At 43.5% G+C, this 16,909-nt stretch overlaps 1 protein-coding gene and 1 long non-coding RNA gene across 4 annotated transcripts in view; one reads left to right on the top strand and one right to left on the bottom strand.

The window, feature by feature from the left end:
* RCAN2 (regulator of calcineurin 2) overlaps positions 1 to 15,119 on the top strand; it is a 98,439-nt gene extending 83,320 nt beyond the window's left edge. For all 3 annotated transcript variants that reach the window (XM_076332642.1, XM_076332641.1, XM_076332643.1), the window contains one exon: positions 7,935 to 15,119. In XM_076332642.1, the coding sequence (XP_076188757.1) occupies positions 7,935 to 8,095 (161 nt within the window). In that variant the 3' untranslated portion in view covers positions 8,096 to 15,119. The remainder of the gene's footprint in view (positions 1 to 7,934) is intronic.
* Positions 13,531 to 16,898, bottom strand: LOC143157720 (uncharacterized). Its single transcript, XR_012994838.1, has 3 exons — positions 16,560 to 16,898; positions 15,992 to 16,458; positions 13,531 to 13,615 (listed from the first exon to the last, which is right to left on the bottom strand). It is a non-coding gene; the product is annotated as an uncharacterized LOC143157720 (long non-coding RNA).
* Positions 16,899 to 16,909: the final 11 nt, after the last annotated feature.

Genomic DNA, 16,909 nt, shown 5'->3' with positions numbered 1-16,909 from the left:
CTAATGCCAGGAATTGAAGCTAGCTGGGATTTTCAAAACAATGCTTTCCCTTAGAAAATGCTCATCTGATGAAAGCAAAATTTTTCAGAGGAGAGGATTGCTTTTGATTTAATTAAGTCATCTTTACAAATAGTTTTCTTTCAAAGCTGTTAAAGCATCCTCTTTTAAAATTTTCAAAATGGAAAAGGTTCCAGTTTCAGGCCTAAGCTGTATAATTTAGAAATTAAGTCTAATTTACATTTGTAAACCATAAGAAAAAATAGCTTGTTAAATTATTTTCATATTGAAATAAAACACTTCCGATCCAATCTAATAACAGTTGGGGGGTGGGCCCATGAAAATTTATCTGAGTTTATTTTTGAAATTCTTGTGGGATGAGAGAGGTTTTTTTTCTCCCCAGCTGTATTGAAGACGCTACTTTCTTGTTCTGACACTAGCTTCCAGTTGCAGACATCTTGTCACTGGAGCTTTTGTGTAACTGCACCAGAGTAACCCAGAGCTGAAGTACGTGAGGTGCAGGAAGAGATGTTCCATGATTCACAAGGTTTGCAGGATCATCTCATATCTTTTTCACACAGGATCTCTCATAGGAGGAAAATACATAACAGGACATCAGAGATTCCTGTGTTTTATTCCCTTTCAGCAGGAAAGCCCATAGAAAAAGGCTGTCAGGTGTAACACTTATTACTATATTGCAGGTTATTATTTCCAGAATCGATGCTTTGCTTCTAAACTGCTGAATAAAAGAAAAACAAAAAACTCTTTTTTTTTTTTCCTTTGATGCAGCAGTGTTATAAATGGAAGCATGTAAACAAATTCCCTAGCTAGCTGGGTAATAAATCAATTCCTGTTCTAGACCAGTGGAATGTGAAATATCACTCATTGTCCCACACTCTGGGACAGCTTTGCGTGAAGGTCATATTCACCCGTATTTAAGGAGCCTGCAGGGAGCCATACAAAAAGTCATTGTGTGCTCTCTTCTTTCTATTTTTAGCACTTGTTAGAGAGATCAGTTTTAGTTAACAGCAGTGGCGGTTTTAAAATAGTGTTACAGTTCTCAGTTGTGCATTTACTATGTTTAGAATTTCATTGAAAACCAAATCCCACCAAAACTCATTTCTCAGTATCACATCAGTAAAACATACTGCTGTACATCAAATAACACTGTTAGCCTCAGCTAAGTTAGATTTTGTTTTCATTCAAAAACACAATTTAAAAATGTAACTATGGCTTATCAGCTGTCAAAAAATACTCACTGGCACAGTTGTTTGTTGTAACAACAACAAACAACAACTCTGAATGTTAGAGCCTGAATTCTATGTCTTTAACTTGTGGGGAATCTTTGCTGTATTAAATACACTGATTTGGTAAAACTAATATCTAAGGACCAGGAAAACTCATTTGAGCGTGTAAATAGTGAACAGTTTCTTTGTACGACCTCAGTACAAGATGAGTTTTACTGACCTACTTCACTGGGAATGTAAGATACACCACTTGGACACAGACCCATGCTACTTTGCCATGCCATGAATACAGGTCATCTCCTTTGCAGTACACTGCCATAATCGTCATAGCCACAAAATTAGAGACTAAAACTGTCCCTAGGTGCAAAGGCTGGGAGATTCGCTCCAGAGTAAAATGAATAGGCTGGAAGCTAGTTAACGGATATGCTGTGTGTTGTCTCTTTCCAACCTCAGTTTGGGGACAGGTATCTTTTTTTTTTGCAGCCTTGTGGCTGCAGCAATGACTGTCTGGCATCTCAGAAGTCTAACGGAAAAGATTCCTTTTTGCTATGCACAAAAGGAAGCTGGCTTTTGGTCCTTTGACATTAAACCGAGATTGGTAAGGGTGCGTTTACTTCTTAGGGAAGACCACGGCATGTTTAATTAAGTTTCTGGTTGACTGATGTATATTCTTACTTTCTGCAGATGCAGAAATTGAGCTTTAAATGAGGCATGAACACAATGCCGTAGACCAGTCAGAGCCAGCAACTGCGACTGCCTGGTTCTGACCACCAGCCTACAATTTTTTAATGTATTGCAAATAAAGAAGTGTGATCATTAATCTCTTTGATGAAAAACACTTCCACTGTCAAGAAAACTTCCAGTAGTTTAAAATACTGATGAAGATACAAAGGCATTGCATTGACCTAGGGTGGTAGTTCAGCTGTTTGCCTGTCGGGCCCAGGTTGTGTCTCTGCCTGGCCTGACTTGGACCTAACTTTCCTACAGGAACGCTTGCAACGTACCAAGCTGTTGTCTAGTCTAGGCCCTCATGTCTTTTGCATAACATTTTATAAGGTCTTAGTTCCATCCCACTGAGGAATACAGGAAATAATTTTATATGAGAAATGTTTGTAAGGGGTGTGGGGGGGATCTCCAGGTCTAGGCTATGTATATACAGCAGAGCTGCTCCTCTCAAAGAAAAGGCAGCTATGTTTGCTCTGCCATTTATTAGTGCAGCAGTTTACAAACCATCACCATCTTCCTGGCCCTAGAGTAAGTCCTTATTTTCTGGGAAGCAGTCCTACCCCCTCCCTATCTACCCCCCAACCTGCGTATTTCTTCCCTCCTTCCCCCATTGCCTCTTTCAAACCTGTTACCCCAATTTCTTCTCAACAGACTGCCCCGTACTCCCTCACTTTCTAAGTCTGCACTCTTCAGAGTGCCTTTCCCCAGGATTCCAGGTGCCACCCTGGCCTCCCCTTGCCAATCTCAGCCCCTGCCTGCTGCCCACACAGCGGCTGCCCAGACAAATTGCCTTTCTCCCATGGCTTTGATTCACGGATCCTGGCTCCACTGATGAGATCTGCACTATACAATAACACACAATATAGGTCAGCGTCCTCAGCACTTAAGTGCTCCATGTGCTTGCCAGTGCGATTTTGCCCTCTATCAGTTAGCACTCGCCTCCACAATTTCAGGCACTATTTGAAAACCAGCGCAGGCTGGGCACCATCTCCAGTAGCCCATATAGACAAATTTGTACCAGTTTCAGTTCTCTCCACGTTTCCCAGTCCTTCAGCAGCATTCCAGCAGGCTTTGCACGTCGTGAGTGCCCTCAGGCTACACTCCAGGTCTTGTAAAATACATTTTTCATGTTATGAAAGGGCCATTCTGAAATGTTACACATGATGGCTCTTAGGTCCACAGTGGTACCTCTTGGGACACAAAGGAGACCCTGCAGCAGTCTGTGCCGCTTGGCTGCTGGGTCCGGGAACAATTAGTGGTCAGAGGAGGGGTTGGGTCAGGGTTTCATTTTTGTCTCTGAGCAATTAAGATGTGGCTGTTCCTGCCGTGCTCTAGCTGACCGTCTTGGGGAGGATGCGTAGCTCCTGCCCCTGCTCCGCCCTGGGTTTGGCTCACCCTTGCACAGGGAAGGGAAAAACGGGGAAGAGCAGGACCCTGCCCAGAAAATGCCGCACACAGGGATTTCAAACCATGTCTCGCACTGCAAGTTTTCTACGCCCAGGTGTTTTCAAACTCTCATGTTTGTTCTCACTGATTCAAAGGAAAAACTAAATACTTCATATGACTTCCAGAGAGGATTAGAAGGGGCTGGAGGGGCAGTCAGATGGGTGATAAATAAAATTTTCCATCTCTGTCCTTCTTCTCTCCTCTGTTCTGTGGCTGCTTCTGCCCTTCCTCCCCTCCCAGGGGCAGGGTATGCAGAGCTGCTGGGTGTAGAAAGCTTTCTGTCTGCGTTGTCCTGCTGGCCAGGAGAGGACAGTGCCTGCAACACCAGTAATGGGCTTCCAGAGAGCAACTCCTCCATCTTGCATATGGCAGATATGTGCAGTAGAAGTATCATATGGGATGGGTTGTTGTATCCCTTCGAACATGAACATGCACCTGTACAAAGGACCATCCATTATTTGCACCATATTATTTGTAAAGCTCTTGGATGAAGGGACTATAAGTGGAAGGTATTTTTATGCTGCTAATGACACGGTTAACATGGAATGGACAGCTCTGAACCCATTAACCCTTGATCATGAGTCAGAATCAGGGATGAGGTAGCTGCACAGTATCATTACCATTTCTTCATTATTAATTAAGTGTATGAACATACTCTTTGCTGGACAAAAAAGCCTCGTTAGACAAGAGATGCACCATCAATGAAAGGTCATAGTACTGATTCACAAAGGGATAGAAAATCGCATGCCATTATTTTTAATTCTGAAATATCTGTCCTGGTTTCGGCTGGGATAGAGCTAATTTCCTTCCTAGTAGCTGGTACAGTGCTGTGTTTTGGGTTTAGGGTGAGAACAATGTTGATAACACACCGATGTTTTAGTTGTTGCTGAGCAGTGCTTACACTAGCCAAGGACTTTTCAGCTTCCCATGCTCTGCCAGCGAGGAGGTGCAGAAGCAGCTGGGAGGGGGCACAGCCAGGACAGCTGACCCAAACTGGCCAAAGGGACATTCCATACCATGGGACGTCATGCTCAGTACATAAACTGGGTGGAGTTGGCCAGGGGGCAGCGATCGCTGCTCGGGGACTGGCTGGGCATCGGTTGGTGAGTGGTGAGCAGTTGCATCACTTTTTTTTTTTCCTTTCCCTGGTGTGTGCACGCGCTCATGCGCGCGCTCTCTCCTATTTTTTTTTTTTTCCCCCAAGTATTAAACTGTTCTTACTTCAACCCATGAGTTTTCTTTCTTTTACCCTTCCAATTCTCTCCCCACTCCCACCGGGGGGGAGTGAGTGAGCGAGCGGCTGGGTGGTGCTCAGTTGCCGACTGGGGTTAAATGACAACAATATCAAAAGTTGCTTTTGTGCTGTTCTTGTGGTCATCTTTCTTGGGTCACCTGAGGCTGTGGGTTTGCTTGTGGTTCATGTGGTCACAAAAGGTAGTGCCAAGTGACATAAAAGCAGTTAGGCCCATTGTTGAATGGTGAAACTTCAAATTCCTATGTTTTTTCCTCATGTGAAGCAAATGAATAGAGGAACATCGCTGCTATCAGGGGTTTGTTAGGAACATTTTCTGACAAATCTGTATGGTGGAGGTGCCACAGCTTAATTCTTCCCTGCATTATATTCTGAAGGCAGAGTTTAGATGTTTGAGCATATTTGATAAATTTTGTGATATTTTTCCAAGTAAATTTATGTGAGTTTCCGTTGTTATCTCAGCTTACATGAATATTTAAACAACTTATTATTAAGGGATAGAAATAGCCCAAAGACTGCTGGAGGAGAAAGATACCTCTCCCCAAGAGTCCTTTGGCGTAACCTGTAAGAGTTCTCCAGGCAAGCGGGAGAAGCAGGAGTGGTGGGGCCACGTAGGGCCTGAGAACGCAAAGGAGGCAGCATCAGAGGCAGCTGAATGAGATGACAAATGCTTGAGTGATATTAACTACAGAAGTTGGTGAGTCTTAACTCTACTAACTCGACTTGCTACTCTTAGCTTGGGACAACCTGTGTCTTGTAAACATAACTCGATTGCAGTGATTCAGCCATTACTCCACTAGCTTAACTGCTGCGGATTTAGCTCTTTTTTTTTTTTTTTTTTAATGCTGGAGGTGTTGTTTAAGAGGAAATAAAAAAAACATAAAAAAAAGCAGAAGGGAAGGGGTAATCTGGCTGTATCTATTGGATTTTTATTTTGTACTTATTACCTTAGTATTTTTCTGCAAACAGCGGTTACATTTAGGAACAAGATACAGCTGTATAAAAGTCCCATAGTTACTGTTGTCCTGTTCCTAGCTCAGCCATAAAAAGGTTTTATGCAGTTTGAGCCACAGTTCTGCAGGCATGAATAATCGTGAGTACAGAACTGAGTCTGCAGCTCATTTACGCCCAGAAATAACTGTATGCCTTAAAAACCTAATTTATGAGTGCATCACATTTTGATTTGCAAAGCGACATTAATTGCTGTTGCAGTTACTTGTGCCAGAGGCATCGGAATATTTTTCCTTGTGTCTGTACTTATTTCCACTGTTCTTTTTCAGCGGAAAGAGTCCTTCTGGGAAGGATTTGAACAGTAAAAGAATGTGGCATTTGAACTGGGATTATTACCTTTTAAGAGGGCAGTGAATCTGACTCACTTCGTGGTGCTGGTGTACGGGGAAAGGGCCCAGCGTTGTGTGTGCACAGCACTGCAGAGCTGCTTGTAGCTGACAGTGACCAATGTAGCCTTCAGTGCTGGTTGGCAGCATTGACGTCAGCCCATAGCTGAGAAATTAGCTGAAGCCCGCAGGGAAAATAGGCAAAGAAAAACCATATAATTTCTCAGTGCAGCACAACCAAGCTATTGTTCCTTTTATATTTTAGCCTATCAGCAAGACCTGTAATGCTTTACTCAATTTGGATTCGGAGGAAAGGTTGCCAAAAATAGAGCAGTTAAATGTCAACATTAATGGTATCACAGCAGTAAAATATTTCTCACAGCAAGATGCCTGACTTACAGCTATTATTCACTAGTTGCCTCCTATTTTTTAGGCAAAAATGCAGCATGTCCTCTAGTTGCAAGCCACCCAGTCTTACTTGGACCAAGAATTTGTCAGCACAAATAGCACATGAGCATAGTCCCAGAACTGCGTGGGCTAATGCAGGGCCAAACCTGCAACCCCTTCCTCACGTGAATTCCTCTGCCACAAAGTTGCAAATAAATAAAAATCTGAATTAGTAGCACCAGCAAACTATAAGTGCTTTGAGGTAGGGACTGCCATTTCACTGTCATCATGTACCTAGCACTGCCAGGTTCTGCCTGTGATGCAGGCATTTAGGAGCTGCTGCACCACAAATACAGGTCGGCTAGGTATACTGGGACCTCACCTTCGTCATCTCAGAGTATTTTGCAGGCAATATGCAGTGGTTTTGGAGTAGTCCTACAAAAAAAATCCAAGCTACCAGATATGCGTGTGGTCACTGTAAGCCTATTTAAATTTAACTGCAGCTTGTGGGTCTTGGAGACGAGAGTGATGACAAATACTCCAAAGGGGGGCAGCGCATTACCTGGAATGGTTTCTAGTTTTTAGTGCTGCTAATGGGTGTTTGTCACTTCTGAAAGACGAAGTCATCCTCTCAGAAATGTCACCGTTGGGACTTTTTTTTCTTTACAGTCTTAAATTAATTCCTTGCAATTTAGTAACCAATACCTACTTGCATCCTGTGTACAATCCAAAGCACATGCAGTGTGAACAGACTGAATGCAGGACTGAAAGTCCTATGTCTGATCCTGATTTTCCTTTGTTTGCTTGTGGACTCTTGCAGGTAACCACCTAAGCCATATTCATCTTTGTCGCAGAAGTACTGGGTGGAGACTTAAATAAGGAATAGTTAGAAAACCTAATGTACCGTTTAAGCGTTTAGCCTGATAGTGAGCATTTATAGACTGTACTCTGTAATCTCATCTGTAGAGACAGAATTTGTTACAGCCCCAGCTAAAGAGCTTTCAATCTCAAAATCCGTCTGGAGCAGATATATGTTTGTTTTTTTTATTTCTGGAGCAATTGGACCAAGTGTTGATGTCTGTCTGGAGGCAGAATCTAGTGGACTTTAAATGGGACTGGAACCACGCTAGACTGAAAGAAAACAACAACAACAAAAGAATAGCCCCAGCCCAAGAGGTGTGGCATGACTTCAGACCAAACGTTTGATAGGTTGGATTCTAGTCCCTCTTCTTAACCATGAACTTCTGTGCTCTCCCTCCTCTTCGTACTTTTTTTTTTTCAGTGCTGTTGGCCACTAATATTGGTGCAAAACACCATTATAGACGCCAGGGTATTTTATTATGCCTTACAGACCAAGGATCACTGCCCCCCGGGGGCAGGATCCCCAGAATCTGTTGTGACAGCTGATACAGTCTAGCCATGCTTGCCCTCACCTATATTTAGGAGCAGCACACGCTCATCTGCCCTATCCAGGTGCAGGAGTATTCTGCGCTGCTACTCAGACTGTCGTCTTTTGATCTAACTATTTTTCTGTGCTTCCAGGAGAGAAATATGAGCTGCACGCAGGAACGGAGTCCACTCCCAGTGTGGTAGTGCATGTCTGCGACAGCGACATGGAAGAAGACGAGGACCCAAAGAATTCTCCAAAGCCAAAAATCATTCAAACTCGACGCCCTGGTCTGCCACCTCCTGTATCTAACTGAGCCTCTCCGGCAGAAGCAGCACTTCTCTCCTCCAGCACAGCTTTTGGTTTTTGTTTGCTTTGTTTTGTTGAAAGGCAGCCATTGCCTTTTGAGTACCAGGACATTAAACTCATTGAAATCCCTTCACAGTAATCAAGCCTATGTAATAAAAGGGCTAGGAAAAAGATCTTTGTATATGTAGCCATATCACACACCAACTAATAGATTTTTCTGGAAAGGACAAAACAAGGCTCAAGAAACAAGGGAGGGTTTCAGTCTGAGGATTTTTTTACAGCTATAATTTGCATGCTGAAACACCACTACCAGAGAGATCGTTCAGGGTGGGAAATCAGGCCGATACCAGGCTTGATATTCAAACTCCCAGAATACTTGCTACTGCCCTTCATCAAGCAGCCTGCTCCTCTGACCTCCTCAGTTCTCCAGCAGACCTTAGCCTTTTCCCTTTTTCCTCTTTTTTTTTTTTTAAGGGTGGGTACGTGTGTTGTTTTTAATATACTAGCAGCTTGGTGGCCTTTTCATCCCCCTGGAATCTTCTGTAGGGAATGCTATCTTTGCAACATTTTTAGAAACAGCAGAAAAACACCCTCTTCCACCGACAGCTGTAGAGTACGCTGGTCCTAATGGTGGCAGGGATGCAAGACAGAGCTCTCTGGGCTGAGGGGAGAGGCAGCAGCTTGCTGGAGGGTCTGGTGTCTTTCAGTCCTTCTCACTAAGGAGGAGGGAGCCAGAATATCAATAGGGATTGTCATTTTACCTTCCATAAAGGTACGAGTGGTACTTCTCTCTGAGTTTGAGGAAGAAAGCGAAGCTAACGGACTGCGCATTTAAAATGGGATTCATTGCTCTCTGTTATAGCTGTAAGTTCTAGTAATGATACAGGCTGAATGCTTTCCTAGTGGTGTGTTGAATAGCCCTGAAACTGTTAGTAATTACTCGTACATCTCTAATACCCAGACCTTTTCCCTCCCCACTTCCTGTGCTTTAAAGCCCTTTCTGAGCTGTATGCAGTTTGGGTTTGTGGAGGTGAGGAGAGGCTAGTTGGTGTTCTTTGTTGGTTTTTTTTCTTTTAGGCCAAAGAAAACAGGACCATAATTACACACTTGAAACTAGACTGCATGCAGTTGAAACCCCTTTTCTCACTCTGTCCTGCATGTTTCTTTCACTTGCAATGTATACTGGGTTACAAAAATTGTTCTGTGTTTTCATCATGGCTGACAGCAGACAGATACTGGATTCCCTGTCCGGCAGACCTTCCATGATGATTTTTTTTTTTTAATGCGTATTTGTCATTTTGAGAACATATTTTCTAGACGTTTGAGCTCAGATTTTGCATATATTTAAGCATGCGCTTAATTTATGCACATGAGTAGTTCCTCTGAAATTAATATTGCAGAAAACTGAGCACATGTGTAAGATACGGTGGGATTTTTAAGCTAATAAGCTGCAGCTGTACTCCCAAAAGTGACTATAAAATGGCACAGTGAGATTCCACGGTTTAAAATCCTTTACAAGTTAAGATAAGTAAATACATCTTGGAAGCTCATTCTAAGATCTGGACAGTCAGCTTAGGTTCTGTAATCAAGATTTTTGTCATAACACCTAATGGTCTGGTTTCTGAGGGAGGGTTCCATTCCACCATTCATTAGCAGTGAGGCTACAAGCTTCAGCAGAGTCAAGTCCCCCTTGCTGGGGTATTGGCTCTGCAGTACTTCCAGGAAGAAAAGCCTGTTGCTTTGTCGGTGAAGACAGGAGATGCCATTCTCCATATGTATGGTGAGGACGTTCTGAGAATGAGGACTTAACATTCTCATGTAGTTCATTCTCTGACCACCACAGCCCCCTAATACTCTTGTTGAGATGTAGTGCTTTACTTAGCATATATCTATAATGTGATACTTGTTATGGACATCGTCGTGCGCGTGTTACACTAATAGAAGTACATTAAATACAGCAGAGACTGAACAAAAAATGGGGCTATAGTATCCTCATGGTATCTGTGTAAAGTTGTCTTAACTCCTTAGAGGTTTCACGTCAATTATTTTTTCAGTGATGCATTTAGAATTGGTTTAAATAAATAAATTGTCACTCACTGCTCTAGAACTATAACCTGATGTTCCTGTTGAAAACGCTGTCATAGGCCACCTACGATACTTGAGGAGTAACGCCACTGTCTTTTTTGAGAACATACAGAACGCTAAGGTCCATGGGTTTAGACCAGTATAAACAGGGAGAGTAAGATTTAAACGCGTAAGATTTTTTGTTGATATATGCTGTATGGAAGAAATTACTGGCCACATCCTCAACTGATGTAAGCGATCAGAGGTCATCTCCAATCGAAGTTGATACTCTGGATTTTTTTACATGCAAAAGTGTTGGAGGCCGGATCTAGTCCTTATATCCATGTACCCAAACTTTGGGGAGACTTGGTTCTGAAATGCAGACTTTGGCCTCACATGATGTAAAACTATACTGCAAAATAAAGCATTGGATCTTAAATGTTCTTTCCTCAAAATGCATTTTCAGACAGATTTAAAACCAGGCCCCATTCACCGACTACTCTTTGTCTTTATAAAACTATGTGGTACTACCCAGGAGGGAGTGAACATAGCTCACTGGTTAAAGCACAGAAATAGAAGCACGACTACAAACCTGAAAACTCAAAGAAGCCTGTTTTAACTATGGTCAAAGCTTATGTATCACCTTTGCACGATAAAGTAACGGTCATCATAGAAAAATGTTTCAGGTATTACGGAATAATGTCCCTATCATAAAAGTAACAGCATTTGTGACTCTTAAGACAACCAGGTATTTTGCTAAAGGCTGGTTCTTGCCTGGCACGGAAGAAAGGCTTCTTTCAAAAAATGCTGACCATCTGGAGGAGTAACTGTCCTATTTAATTCAGTAATTCACAGACAGAGCCCCTACTTGCTTCCGTGGGAGTTTCCCTTGTGAGCTCAGTCCCTCTGACTCGCACTTTTCACAGGGTGGCCACCGTGCTAAAGTAGATTCTCTCATGTCGTAATACTATAAATAGGAGTGAAATCTCTGTGTTGCATTCCAGCTTCTGATGCACAGGGACACAGACGGCGTCCTTTTGATTTCCCTTCCAAAGCAGGAGCCGGTGGGAGCGGCTGGCAGCGATGCCCTGGGGCGCTCTGTGGGCTGGACATTGCTCCTGCTGCTGGCTGGGAAGGAAAGGAGATCAGGGGAGTGCAGCTTCTGTTGCCCGCTGCCTGCTTGTCCTTTCTGACCCCTGCAGATACCAAATGGAAATTTCAATGACTTCCTAAGTACAGTTAAAAGCAAGAAAACATTTACAACGCATGGAGAAAGTGTATTTTGGAACAAAAGAACAAAGAATTTCTGTGGCCTTGACTTTTGTAATTAGGACAAGGTAGTACAAACTCCCCCCTTCCTAACACATACATACACACTCAAGTACGCTTTGTTTTCAGCAAGAAAACATGGCAAGAGCATCCCTTCCTCAACCATAACAGGACTACAGACATAGTTATTGTAAAGTGCTTTATATTATAAAAGTGTGCCCCATGGATAAATTGTTTAACGTTTATTTGATCCTAATTTGGGTGGGAGAGGTGGGTTGTTTTTATTTTGGTCTTTTTCCCCCTCCCTCCCATTCCGCAACAGCGAAAAAGCTTTCTGCAAAAAGACAGACTGTTCTTTGTACAGAGTAACGGACTGAACCGTCTTGCAAGGCTTGATTACAGTGGTACGTCTGAGCACTGTGACGGATGATGTTAGCATTTCCATTATATTGTACATACTTTTGAAATACTCTATTTAGTCATATTTTATAGGAGTATTAAAAAGCTATTGGCTAATTAATCACTTTTACACTTGTATAATTCAGAGCTTAGTTTAAAAAATAAATATGGCGAACAATATTTTTGTGTTCTGCTTGCGCTGGCATTTTGAAAAGCAACATTTAAAGAGTTAAACTACGTTAATAAACTGACTAGTGTGGTACATACCACTGCTCTCTTAACTGGTAGAACTGAAAATGCTTAAATGTGTGACATAGGCCAAACTCTGTTTCAGTAGAAAGTAGGGGGGAAAAATAGCCCTCTTGTTGGCAGGATATGCCATGTTCCGTTTTCAACTGCTGCAGTTTCACAGCTTCACGTGAACTTGCACTGGTTTGCTGTGGATTTGGCTAGGCGTACGCAAAGAAAGAATCCAGCGCAGTCCCTGGTGAGCAAAAGCACATCCCTGACAGCTGGTGTGGTTCTCACCGTGCTTTTATAACAATGGGTAAATACAGTGGGCATGAGTGCTTGAATAAGGAACATGGCATCCAGCCACCATCCAGGCTGGGGAGAAAGTTCTATTAACATTAATTATTACAAAAATTGAAACCAATCGTTTGTAGTCTCTCGCGTCAATTTGTACTGGATCTGGCAAAGGATTGGAAACCAGGAGATGAGTTTGCTGATTAGCTGTCTTTGAAACTCTTGTATTTGATCACTCGGATCTGCATTTGGAAAAAGGGCTTTTTTTTTTTTCTCTGGGTGCCTGGCATAAAAGACTCAGTTTCTCAAAGGATGATTGTTCATGATTCTGAAAATTAGATCCGCTTAAGAGGTCTCGTTGGAAATGTAAGCTCTGAGCTCACTGACAGGCCTTAACCTCTGTGTTTTGATTAGAAAAAGTAGTAATAGTTGTCTTTGTACGGAGTACTTCAGAGGTAAAATGCACTACAGGAGGCCTGGTTTATTTTTCACCGTTGAGCAACAAATGAGCTTTCCCCAACTACAGTAAGGTTCTTCATCTGATCCCATCGAAATGTTGCATTACCCGCATGCCTACATGTGGCTCTTCCGTCGTGCTTGGCACTGGCCGCAGCACCTGGAAATAAGCTTCAGGGCTTCAGCTGCGGGTGGTAGGGAGCTGTACGTCCCAGAGGATCGCAAACTGGTCTTTGGTTGAGGACATGACTGTCTGTATGCGTGTAACTTCAGCATGCACTTAATTTGCACACACAAATAGGCAATATTTCTTTATACTGGGCATGCGCGCATGCAAGCGATGATGTGCAACCTAACCCTGCATGATACTGAATAATGGGAGTTAAAAATATTTCTCCCAGCTGCAGCAGGGGCCCGAGGCTTCCGTGGCTCACACCTTGGTTACAGCTGAAGCTCTCTGTGCTTCATTACTGATAGTCTGGCTGTTGCTGTTCCTTGTGCAGCCCCGTTTTTTTTGCCCTGAAGAGTTACAATCAAAGCAAGAGAGGTGGTGATTTCAGAAGGACGTGCTGGGACGCGCAGAGCGGACTCCAGCTCTGCGACTGGGTCTGTAGTTACCAACTCACTCCCTGATGATCGGCCCAACGTCTTAAAATGGATTCAGCAACTCACAGGGGTTGGGTCCTTCGGTATTTTACTGCCCGATGATGAAATCTGTAGTCAGTTTGGTGGTGTTACAGAGAGACTTACTGGAACGGCTTGCTTGAAGTGAAGGCAATACCTGTCACGGAGCTGGGGAGCTGGAACAAGCTTTCTATGGAAGAGGGGATTTAAGTAGGTTATTGTCGATATCCTGATTAAAGTTACAGTGCTTTCAGATCGCATCCTTTACTAAATTTATTTTTGTTCCTTCTTTAGTGGTAACTATTTTACCGCTAAACATTTAGCCACTTAAGACTTTCTCTCACGTACTAGTATGAATTTTAAGACCTTTGCATTTCCTTGATTCCCCTCTGCCTAAGAAGCCGTATTCAGTTCTGTTTTACCAAAAAGCAGAAACAGGTATGGATTAAAGTCCCAGACAGACCCTCATTTATACTCATCCTCACGCAATGCTAGTTATGCTAGCAAAAAAAACCCCCCCAAAAACCAAACGCTGCTTTTCTTGTTTTAGCACATCTTCTGGGGGGAGTACAGCAGCTTTCAAATGTTCTAGGCTCCTCTTAAAAGGAGATGTTTTTTCCTAACGTGAGTTGTGCTCTTTTTTTAAATACATGTAGACTGTGGCATTCGGGGGTAAAATTACAAGGAAGTGTTGTAAAAGCTCTTTCCCACACGCCTATTTGAAGTGTCGAGTATGTTTGCTTTGGCTCGGAGGGGAGGGGAGCCTGCACTGTTAGAGGCAGAACAGCAGCGGCACTCCCGATGGAAGGGCAAGAACCCCGAGTGCCTCCACTTGGAGATGCTCAAAAAGCATTAAAAAAAGCACCTTAATTCGTCTCTCCCCTTTTGTCAATTTGTTCAGTCGCTACACAGAGCTTCTGGGGCTACAGTAAGAGTCATCCGTGGATTCTTTTAATATAGGATTGTGTACCGATGCCGTAGCTACAAAGCCTAGAATCTGGGGCATTTGTTCGTGAGATTCTTCTTGGAGTAAGGCTGGGAAAGCTGTGAAGTGTGAGCAGCCTCAAAGTTAATGACAAATGAAGATATTCAGGACCTTAAGACATGCTTCAGGATTTAAATCCATGTAAGTGAGAGCTGTATTAAAAAGCGCCCGTTTGCTGTCCCTGAGTCAGGGGCTTCCTCACCCGCTTCAGTAAGAGTATCCAGCAAGAAGGATTAAACTTCTCTGTTGTTATACACCAGAAAATCAGCCGTGTTTTAACAAATTATTGTAATTGATCATTAATCTAGTACGAGAAAGTTGTGTCTGCATTAGTGTCACGCAGATGCGTTCTCTTCACTATTCAGTTAATGAAAGTAAATGTTTTGAATCCATTTTAGAGCACAGTTCTTGTTCAGAAACTTCTGAAAAGAATGTCATCTGTAATGACTGATGGATCCTTAAGTGTCGATTTGGCAAGTTGTCCTACTGTGGGTAGCTGCAGAAATATTTCATGTATGTTGTTGTAGATTTAAAAACATTACTCATGTTCTCATTCAAGTGTCTGCATTTCTGACACAGATGTGACATATCTGTATATATTATAAATCAATACTATTTTTAACCACATATTTTGTACAAATATTCACATTAGCTCTGTACTTCAGTGAAAATCTATTATGGTATTAAACATTTTGGTGGAATTATCAAACTCCTTGTCCATGCCTTGTTTTCATTTTATAACAGTTTTAAGCAGCCGAGCCATTTCTTACATCCAAGACAAATATCATTTCCAGCTATTCAGAACAGTGCCTTAAATCCATATGCACCTGTACCCTCTAGTGACCAGTTCCAGCCACTGCAGAAGCGTGCAGGTCACTACCATAGTTCCCCAGACCTCTGGATCTGAGTGACCGAGAGGCCAAAATTGAAGTTGAACCAACAGTAAATGTGAGTACTATTTTTCCTAGCTAATGAGAGTAACTGTTGGCCTGAGACAGCACCTTGCTGCTGAAGGGCACCCAGCTAGAGATTTCAATACACCCAGCTGCAATTTTATAATGGCTTTTTTCTTTTTGCCCCTTTCTCCAAAGCTTCTGGTGTGGGTCGCTGTCAGGAACCAGATGATGAACTTGGTGCTACAGGTGTGGTCTCGTTCAGTTCCTGTGTACAAAAGCCACATCCACACCGCTTCTACCCGTCACAGCAGCAATATGTATTTCCAGTGTTGTACTAGTCTCAGTCTCATCTCTCTAACAGAACAACAGTAATTAAGGGGGGGGGGGGGGGGAAGACATTAAGCAAACAATTAAAAGAGCCTTGTCCCCTACTATAACTCTCAGAGCCGGGGTGAGGGGGAGGAAGGTATCACTCTTGCTTAAAAAATTTAGATACGATGACCAGGCTTAGCCGCTGCCCCTGGCTTGAGCGAGTCCCTTTACTGCACGAGCCTGGCCAGCTCGGCGATCTCGGGTTCGTGAAGCCAAGCTGTAATTTCACACAAAAAGGAGGGGAGGGAGCCAGAATCTGACCTGGATTACAGCCTGTGCACGGGTTATGTGTAACCCTTTTGTACCTACTTACCAATAATGTGCTGTGTCGGAGATGTGAAGCCTCCAGTAGGTTGCCATCAACATGAAAGCACGTTGACCCTGTATGGATTAGGGCAAAAAAAAAAGCCCAAAAATCCCAAACCCACAAGTTATGTTTCCTTTACACTGTAATGCTTGTTTGCACCAGAAGGACATGTAAGTTAGGCAGTGCCAGCTACAAAGTGATTAGCAAGTAGCACGTTCCCATGCACCAGTGAAAGTATAATGATTTTCTACGCTGCCACGGAGCGGGGTAAGGTTTGTGCACATACACAAGGCGTGGGCTTCGGACCTCTGTGGAGCACAGATCCTCAACTAGTAAAGGTGGGAAACCCGGCTCGGACTTCTATCCCCTTCAGCAGTTCAGCTTCTAGTGAGATGAGGAGGGAAAAAACGATTTTCCTTTTCATTCCAGGGCATGGCTATGGGTCTTGAACATCACAAAGTGCGATTATCCGCCTGAAAAAAAAATGGAAAATTCAGAGCCTCAGAACATGAGAAAAAAGGCAGATAGGGAAAAAAAAAAAAAAAAATCCTTTTTAAAAAAAAAAAAAACAAACCTGCAGCAGCACTTGCAGATACCCTGAAAGTGAGTTTTGCTCCTTGCCTCTACGGTCCGGTCAAAGCACAGCGAGCCCGGCCTGGGCCCCGTCTCTTGTCCGTTTAAAGCAATTCCACGACACGCAGCGACACCCTGACAACTTGCCCGTCCTCAGGCCTGCACAGGCGCCGTACCGGCAACCCCGGGCTCTCGCAAAGCCGCTGCGCTCCGCCAAGCGGGAGAAAACCGCCCCCGAGGCGGCTCTGCCCTGCGCCGCCTCACGCTGGGCCGCCTCCCTCGCGGGGGAGGGCCCGGTGCCCCCCAGGAGCTGCCTCCTCGCCCGGGCCCGCCTCGGGGGCACCCGAGAAG

Source organism: Aptenodytes patagonicus, chromosome 3, assembly GCF_965638725.1.
Source record: "Aptenodytes patagonicus chromosome 3, bAptPat1.pri.cur, whole genome shotgun sequence".
NCBI lineage: Eukaryota > Metazoa > Chordata > Aves > Sphenisciformes > Spheniscidae > Aptenodytes > Aptenodytes patagonicus.
Note: the sequence above shows the minus strand (reverse complement) of the source record. Positions and strands in the feature narration are given on the sequence as shown.